Below are 9,673 nucleotides of genomic sequence, written 5' to 3'. Positions count from 1 at the left end.
ACAAAAAAAAAAAAAAAAAAAAAAAAAGAAATGAGTGCTGTCTAGATCTTGGCAATTCTTGTCCTAAGAGTGATTGTCAAGGATCTAATTGCATTTTGTTGTTGCTGTTGCTCTTGTTATTTTGAAGAATTCTGACAAACTGTGCAGATCAAATAACTGATTTTTGAATGCCTATCTGCAGCAATGAAATATTCCCAGAGAAAAAGATGTCATAGTTAAATCTGCCTTGGATAGATATTTTAGAGATCTGGCCTATAAAAGTCACTCTCAAATATTTTGTGGGGTCTCAACATATTTCTCCTGACTCCTGGATATGTGTGTGTTATGTGTTTTTATTGTGGTAAAATAGACATCAATTTATCATTTTAGCCATATATATGTATATGTTTATATATTTGTTTAAACAGTATAATTCAGTAGCATTAAATATGTTCTCATTGTGAGCAGTCATCACCACCCTCCATCTCCAGAAGTTTTGGTCATCCCAAACTGAATGTCTGTACCTATTAAAAAATAACTCCCCACTCCCCCCTCCCCTCAGCCCTTGGTAACCACCATTACACTTTCTGTTTCTATGAGTCTGACTACACAGGTACCACATATAAGTAGAGTCATACAATATTTGTCCTTCTGTAGCTGGCTTATTTTATTTAGCATAATGTTTTCAGGGTTCATCCTTGTTGTAGCATGCATCCCCCCAAAAGGTTTTAAATTTGAAAAAAGTAAAATTGTTAAATATTTACTGGTTGATAACTGATATATCTATGTTAAATTTTACAATATATTCCATTTGTATTAATATGTCATAAATACAGATTATAGTGAATTAGAACCTTTTGTATAACGTGTATGGTGCATTTATGCTTATTTCATAAGGTTTGAGGCATTGCTTTACAACTTTTAACGGTTGTGGAATCTTGTTATTTTACCACTAGTATAATCCTTATTGAGTATATCCATAAATTAGTTCATACTATATTTTCTTAAGAAGCTAATTTATAATACAATATAATATAATATAAAAGATAGCTTTATGGGAAAATATGATTCACTAGAAACAATACTAGTTTCTAGGTGAGTGTAATCATTAAACTACATCATTTTCTATATCACTTTTCTCAATCAATGAGAACGATTTTTCTTTAGTTTTGCTTTAATACAATCTAAAAAACGGAGTCCCCTAAATTAAAATAGTAAAAATCAAATCTTGCTTTCTCATAGCCCTCTATTATGCTTTCCCTCTATTTTATAGTTCTCCTGCCTAGAGAAGGCAAAATGTCTACATTTCCAATAGACTGAGACCAAAGGAGAGCCTGCTGGTTTTGAATGAGCCTCTGATCAAGCTTGAGAAAATTTTACTATCACAGATTTAAATTTTCTGGCACAGTGGATTTGGTGGATTGGAGAAATTTGAGGCAAAGAAAAGTAGACACTAAGTATACTGCACATTCTACGGCTGGTCAGCTAACTGTCAATCCTTTCGATGAGATCGCGTTCCATAGCACACAGATACCCTGAACGCAACATTACAGGAACAGAAGACCACATCCTACCCTTTGAAAAAAGCCGATGGTCCTTCCTTAGTGAGCATCATCATTGCGCAGTTGGACACGCTTATGTACTGTCTCGGTAGACAGTTAACAAATCTGGTTTTCACCACATCCACTGGAGAGGACAGAACCGTTGTGCAAAATCCAGCGATAACAGCGGACACAAAGTGACCGGGCACATCGTCTGAAATGGGTCAATGAGACAGGTCAACCCCAGACTTTTACTTATCTATCAGATCCTTGTAAACCTGTTGATAGCAGGAGGTCAATGTGGATTTCTTACAAATAAATAAAAAACAGTGGACTTCCCTGGTGGTGCAGTGCTTAAGAATCCACCTGCCAAGGCAGGGGACATGGATTCAAGCCTTGGTCCAGGAAGATCCCACATGCCACGGAGCAACGAAGCCCACGAGCCACAACTACTGAGCCAACATGCCATGACTACTGAAGCCCGCACGCGTAGAGACCGTGCTCCGCAACAAGAGAAGACAACGCAGTGAGAAGCCCACACACTGCAATGAAGAATAGCCCCCGATCGCCGCAACTAGAGAAAGCCCACGCGCAGCAACCAAGACCCAATGCAGCCAAAAATAAATAAATAAATAAATAAATTTTTTTAAAAGAGAGAGCATTAAAAATAAATGAATAAATAAAATACAGTAAGGAAGGTTATACTCACATTAGAAACAGTTGGCAAATAGTAAATGGCATAGTGGATTGTAAGTGCTTTAGGAAAATAACCTGCCACCTTTCTCTGTGTCCTTAAGGTATGGCATAATGCCTGATATAGAGGCAGCTAATACTTTTTTATTGAATTAAAGTTATTGTCCAAGGAGGATTTCAATGTCTCCAGAACCTGTTAGAATAAAATTTTTAGGAACCTATCCAATGGTTCTACTTTTTGGATGAAACCACCAAGAAGCTCCTTATTTAACTAGCTCATCTGGATATAGTGGAGGATGATTCATTTCCTGAATTCTGCTTTATAAGAATAAGATGCTAACAGAAGTCCCATATATTAGTATTAAATGAGAATAATGCTGATGTAAGAATACAGTTGCATCTTAGTTTTGTTGCAAAAAAAAAAAATGTTGCAACAGAACTTCTAAAACTTAGGGTTTTGGTTATAGTATATCTATTGTTCAAAAGTGCCTATTTTTTTAAAAGAGAAAATTATTACAGTTAAGGGATTCAGTATAATATGGCTGGAGAAACTCCAAGACGAAATTATAAATGTGCAGAGCTGCCATGTAAAAAAAAAGTTACCTGTTAATTGTTTTTCACAAGGGTCTCCTTCATTAGGTCATATGTTACTAGCTCTGTACAGCTGATGATGACAGTTCTTGTCAGATTTGGAGTAGAACCTGGAGGAAAAGAAAGTATTGAATAGCTCCATTATATGATAAGGTGCTAATTGGATATATATGTTTTAATGATGACAAAATCCACTTTGAAGTGAGTTACCTTTCCAAAGCCCCGTCAAGCTTTCTGTTGTTGCTATAATTCTGTGAGCATCGTAAGTCCCAGTGTAGTGAGGTTTAGGACCACGTAGATGGCTCAGCGTGTGAAGTCTGACCATCACTACCTCTGTGGGTTGCCCAACGAACACGGCCACGCCGCCAGTCGTTAGGCCCGCTGAGACCCTGCTTCCTAAACTAGCCGTTGTTATCCAGAGAAAAAAAAAGATGTGTCAAGAAAGAAAGAAAAATAATCAAGACCCAGAATGTATCTATATATGTGCTTTAAATTTTCAGTGGTTAATACTATTGTGTCATTATATCTTTTGTACTCCCCTAATGCTTGTGCATGTGTTGATCATGTACTAAGTATGTACTAAATCATAGTAGGGCTAGAAGACTTCAAAGTTGACTGAAAGTTTTTAAAAATTTCAAGGAAAAAGAACACAATGCCTATTTAAACAGTAGCTTAGTTCCTTCCTATATTTTGCTTAGTTCTTTCCTATATTTAGCTCTATTTTTCAGTATTCCCCAACTGGGTGGGGGGACCAGTCACCAGTGATGTTTAGTCTTCCATCAATGAGAATGTTAATTATTGGACTTAGGGATCTTAGGAAAAGCCCAGTGGACAAACTGCCCCAGTTTGGGACATCAAGTGGTGTCAGGCTATAACAGGCTACAAAAGGGACAAAGAGAAGAAAGAAGCTGATAAAGTGATTTTTAATTGGAAATTTTGAAAAATTAGCTTAGGTTACTCAAGACAGATATCATTTAATAAAACTACAAATAGTCCTGGAGGCTCATACCTATTCCTATAATTAAGTATAAAGTATGGATCAATCACATTTATTTATCAAGAACTTTCTCAGTCTCTAATTCTATTTCCTAATCTGTATAGAGGTAATAGTATCTACTTCAAAGAGTCATTGTGTGAGTTAAAATAATATCAATACAGCACTTAACACAGTATCTTGCATATGGAAAATACAGCAGTTCTTTTCATTACCATATGGTTGTACTCCTTTTTCATTATGCTTGGCCAGGAGCTGAGCATTTAATAATAACCATCTTTTAAGTGGCAAGGTCATATGATTACAATTCCCTTCACTTTTGGCCCACATTTTTTTTTTTTTTTAATGATGGAAAGTCATTTATTTTCCCCTCGATAATTTTTAAAGTAAAAGACTTTAATGGAAAATGTTTAGTACTGTCATGTCACGCTGAATGCCAGCAGTACCCTGACATTTAAACACACATTTCCCCATGGCCCTTCAACAAACAGCAACATAATTTAAAACTTTCATGTCTCCTATGTGACACCTAAAATCCAGTCCAACATTTATTAATAAAGTTAGAAAAATAAAAGCCTTAAAAAATTCATGGTATGAGTTCACGGTGCTAATCACATGACATGAGTTTATGAGTTCATGGGATCTCATCAAATGTAAGGTCATTTTAAAAACTCCTACATAATAACTTTCTGGTTTAATTTGAAAGGCTTAAGACTGGAAATCTAGTAAGACTGTTAAGTCGATGTACAAATCAATTACTTGGTTTAACTTTTACTTGCCTTGGGAGAGTTAATTCTCAATGTCCACTGAATGAACACCTTTCAAATATAACTATATTACAGTATTTACAAGCTTTCTTATCTATCCTGAACTGATAGAAAGTTCAGCTGTGAGAAGGGTGAGCTCCTGAGGCAGGGGTTGCAAGGGAGGGTGTGAGCCTGGAGGGAGAGGGCAAAAGTGAAGCCCCCCGCTGGGATACATCAGGCTCCAGGAGACCAGCCAGCCAATTACGCTGTTGTTGTCAGACCTGAAGTAAGTGCCAAAAACCAGGACAAAGAGGAGGCCTGGGAAGGTGTGTTATCCTAGTAGGAAGGGAGGAAGGAAGCTAGGCCTCAGGTCAAACGAGGCTGAGGACTGTGAAAACATGTCCCACGGGCTGGCAGTGAATGACCCTCTGGAAGTTACCCGATTTGGTTGAGGTGCTGGGGATACATGCCATGGATGAGGGAGGGGGTAAGTGCAAGAATTTGTTTTGGCACCAGATAGTGATGCTGATTTGATTTCTACAATATTAGCTGTACCATGTGCCCTTTTCTACTGTATTTTCAGCAAACTGTCCCACGGAGACCTACCACCCACTTGACCTCTTCAATACACTTGGCAAAGCCCGTTGGTGCTGTGGACGCTCTGCTAAGAGGCGCCCACGATGCCCAGACAGCCTGCACAGTGTCACAAACCTGGAGAAGTGAAGTCAAAGACTAGATGTGCTAGATTTTATGTGCCTTGTGAATGTGGACGGGATTCTCATTTGGGGGGGTTAGCTTCTTGTGTTTTAATAACACCTGTAAACTAGTCGTTATTTTAAAAAGCATACTCTCCTAGGTCTGGTCTGTGCATGGATACAAACACCATCCCATCTCCCTTGCACCCTTCCTGGTGATTGTTTAGAGGCTGCTCACGCCAAAATTTTATAAATGAGATTCATTCAATATAATGTTTAAAGCTCTTACGTGAGAGTCTTTAGAACTAAACATTTCCGTAATCAGTAAGGGTTCTCTGGTGGCCCACTTTTACATGCAAATACAGACAAACTGTTAACATGTATTACTTCAGTCAATTGGTAAAGTTTACTTTGTAAGTGTAAGTAATTTTAAGCCATTTACTAATTTATAAAGTTCAGTCACGTAAAACCACTACCAGGGCAGTTCTGAGGTGTTACTGTTAATTCGCTATAGAAATGTTACTATATTGTGAGGTGCCGTGAAGTGTGACTGCCCTGCCTTTTGGTGAGCGGTGCTCTCACGGCGCTGACTACAGATGTGTCCTAGAGAGCATTCAGGAAACTGCTGTGCATGTGCATTAACCAAGCTTCCAAACATGACTGGCAACTTGATTGGCTGGTCTGCCGAGAGAACCAAAATCATAAAGACGGCCACGGAATGGACCACACAACTCGAGAAATGACAGGTGTACGGTGCTGCCTCAACCTGGCTTCATCAAAACCGGTCCTACTGAAGTCACTTACAGGGAGAATGTATGCAAAAAGCATCCACAAAGCCTATCAGCAGGTTAATTTTAAGTGAACTAGACCATGTTTTTTCTTTAAAAATTCATTTATAAAAATAAGTTTCAGTTTGAGACCTTAGGTACCAAACTGTGGCTTAATTTAGTCGTGATGGCGAGACTATAACGTTATGAAAACCGCGGCTGGAAATGTGGGCGCTCCAGCTCGTTCCCTGTGGCGTGGCTGACGCACTCATAGCCCTTCTCCTATTGGCCAAAATACTCAACTTCTAGACAAACTTCCAGCCTGCCCTTGTCCCCAAATGCCACAAAACTTTAAATCTTAGACCTCCAATATAAAACTACTAGTAACCATAATACATTCAAGAAAAGGAAAGCCCTGCATCTGGCTCAAGAGACACTGCCCCACTGCCCGGGCACAGACACAGCATGGGGGACACGGGCGCCCACTTGAGCATACAGCTTATTCAGATGCTTTGTACTGGAGCACGGAGTAAAGTCCCTCCTGAGTCTTTACCTCAGAGCAGCAATAATTTAAAACCAGTTTGAGACCATGAGCAAATCCTTGTAGGTGCTGTGCTGTGAGACGGTAACAGCCTGGCCCAGCCTCCAGGGATCTGTGTGCATCAGGTAGGAACACTGTCGGGTGGAAATGCCAATACTGCTTAGACTGTGCTGACTTCGATGCCTGTGTTAGACCGATTTCTCACACCAGAAGCTTTCTGTCTCAGTCAGAAAATTATTTGAGGGACAGTAAAGAACTGAACTAAGGAAAAAGTTCCTGGCCTCCAAATCCCCACACACAGAGAAGCAAATTTCAAACTACTGTCCTCTCTCAGTGCAGACAAGGGACTGGCTGATATGAACACAGTGTTCAGTCTGTGGAACAATGTGATGCAGCGAAACCCTGATCTCATGCAAACCCGAGCCAGTTTACTGCGGCGAGGAGATAGCCCCACTCAAGGTTCTCTCGCGAGTGCGACTCTGCACACGAATGCACGGGGCTCAGACCTCCCTGATGGTCCTCTCTGAAGGGCAGTACTCCGAAGGGCCTGCCAAGGACATGTGGAAAGACTGCGTTTTCCTTTTCAATCGGGCTCTTTTATTGGCCAGCACCAGGCTATGCCGGCTTGAGTTGATGATTTCTGAAATGAACTTTTTGCAGCCCACACACACCTCCATGGTACTCCAGTCCTCCATCAACTCTTTGGGAAATTGGAGTTCTTCATCTGATTTGTCCACGGACTTGGATTTTGAGGACAATCTGGGAATGCTCCAAAGTGGCCGATGTTGGCCCACATTTATAATCTTATTTTTTTTTGCGGTACCCGGGCCTCTCACTGCCGTGGCCTCTCCTGTTGCAGAGCACAGGCTCCAGACGCGCAGGCTCAGCGGCCATGGCTCACGGGCCCAGCCGCTCCGCGGCATGTGGGATCCTCCCGGACCGGGGCACGAACCCGCGTCCCCTGCATCGGCGGGCGGACTCTAAACCACTGCGCCACCTAAAATCTTATTTTAATGCACTCATCCTACGCTCCTAACCTCTTTCCATTTCCCCATCAAGCTCCTCGGGAGCGAGGCCATATTTGTCTTCGCTTGTGGCCCATCCTCTCCTCAGTCCTCTGCGATCTAGCTGTCACCTCCACGACTCTGCTCATGATGGTTTTGCCAAGGAAACCCACGAGCTTCTGTTGTTAGGTACATTGATCACTCCTTCCCACACTAGATGTCTCTGCTCTATTTGGCCCTACTGATACTTTCTCCCGTGACCTCGTGAATGTAACCCAGGTGTTTCTCCCAAGCTCTTGTGCAGGCTGGCCACTACCTGTCGACACATCCTAACCTGAATTTCTTGCCTTCCCCCTTAAGGCGGTTTCTATATTCCCTCCTTCAATGAATGGTATCTTTAGCTGGAAACTTGGAAGTCATCTTACATTCCCTCCTTTCCTTTACACCTTACTTCCAGTTATCCACCAAGTTGTCAGTTACACTTCCAAAATCTTTCGGATTGACCTCTCCTCTGATTGTTGCTTATCATACCCTGATCATTTCTTACTTTCTAACGTACCCATTTTCTTCCCCCTTTTCTATATATCTTTTATACTGCTGCCAAAGTGATCTTTTGAAAATATAAATCGTTTGTGTTACTCCCCTGCTGATCATTTTTCAATAACTTCCCATCACTTTAAAGATAAAATCCAAGCTCCGTAGCATGGGCTGCAAGGTCTCTTGTGATCCAGCCCTTTCCTGCCTTTCTGGCCTCACCTGTCCCTCCTCACCAACGTGTCTTCCCTCTCTGCCCCATGTGTTCAAACCTTGACGTTTGCTTGCCAACGTGTTATGAAGACCACCACGCTGTGTGTAACCTTTTCTGGCCAGAGCTGGGCCCAGGACATGTCTCTCTCACTTCTTGCCCTCCCAGGAATGCTCCCTACTTACTTTCTTTCCCTGTGGTGAAGAACTCCTGATGCTCTCATAGAGGCTGATCCTAAGAGAGGCAGAGCTTATTTGTCTCTGGAGGCCAGCTGGCAGCCCACTGGAGCGTTTCATTGGCCCTCTTGTTTTTGCCAGAGTGGTGATTGTTCCCAGGACACTTTTATACCTAACAGCACTGGAGGTCTGGCATTCGCATTGGATCTGGAGATGAGAAAGGTACAGGTCAGAGGGAAGTAAAAATTGAATAGGGGAGTCCTACCTAGCGAGGAAAAAACAAAGATTGGCATCAGGCTATGGAGAAATCTTAAGCCACGATTTGTTTCGCATTGTGTTCTACTTTCAATTCCTTTTCCCTTCTCAGGAACATCTCTCCTTATCTATCTATCTATCTATCTATCTATCTATCATGTACAGAAAGGGGGAGGGGAGAGAATCTGGCTACTATGCCTACTTTGAACATTCCCCTGCATCCCCACCCCACGGTCCCATCCTCATGGACTCTTCAGAACCCCTAAGGCAGTAGGATGGGAAGATGCGCCTGTCTAAGCAGAGGAGCAAGGAGAAAGAGCCTGGCTTGGAAACTCGGGAGAAGCTGATATTCTTAGCTCTTAGAACACCTGGTGCTCCCTAACTACGGGAGGGTTTGGCAATAGTCCTGGTCAACCCATCCTCCATGACCCTCCTGCTTCTTCAGTTAGTCCCGGAAAAATTCCAATTTCCTACCCTGAAGCATCCGTCCTGTGACAGGTCAAACTCTTTTAACGTGGCCACCTGCTCTACCTAAGGTGAGAAAGAATTGTTAAACCAAAGCCGGAATCAAAGGGGCGCACACAATAGGGGTCCCTTCTCTGCCCCAGACACCTCCCCTTCCCCATCGCGCTCCCTCCCTGTAGCCGGACTTTGGCCGTGTCCAGCGGGAAGGTGATCACATCCGCCACGCTGGCCGCCACTCCAGCCGAGAAGATCTTGACCGCCATGGTCGGGGGCACGTCTGAGGCTGCGAGTCCCACCATCCTGACTCAGCGCGGAGCCAGGCGCCAGTGCAAGGGGAGCAGGGCTCCAGCCCCGAAGGTGGAAGCTCTCTCAGGCTCCCCACTCCTGCGCCGCCCGGGCAGCAAACCCGCCCTCTCCGACTTCCGGGCGATGGGGCCAGTGGGCTGCAGCGGGGCGGGGCGCGGAATCCAATCGACGGCGT

General features: G+C 42.8%; 1 protein-coding gene across 1 annotated transcript in view; it reads right to left on the bottom strand.

Annotated features, from left to right (window-relative positions):
- The window catches only part of UCP1 (uncoupling protein 1), a 10,731-nt gene extending 1,240 nt beyond the window's left edge, over window positions 1–9,491 (bottom strand). Inside the window, 5 exon segments of the mRNA XM_007445523.1 lie at window positions 1,554–1,742; window positions 2,821–2,914; window positions 3,015–3,205; window positions 8,471–8,679; window positions 9,357–9,491. Coding sequence (XP_007445585.1) covers window positions 1,554–1,742; window positions 2,821–2,914; window positions 3,015–3,205; window positions 8,471–8,679; window positions 9,357–9,491 — 818 coding nt within the window.
- Between the last annotated feature and the right edge of the window lie 182 nt (window positions 9,492–9,673).

The sequence above is a fragment of the Lipotes vexillifer genome, unplaced genomic scaffold (assembly GCF_000442215.2).
Source record: "Lipotes vexillifer unplaced genomic scaffold, Lipotes_vexillifer_v1.1 scaffold219, whole genome shotgun sequence".
In the NCBI taxonomy this organism is placed as follows: Eukaryota; Metazoa; Chordata; class Mammalia; order Artiodactyla; family Lipotidae; genus Lipotes; species Lipotes vexillifer.
Note: the sequence above shows the minus strand (reverse complement) of the source record. Positions and strands in the feature narration are given on the sequence as shown.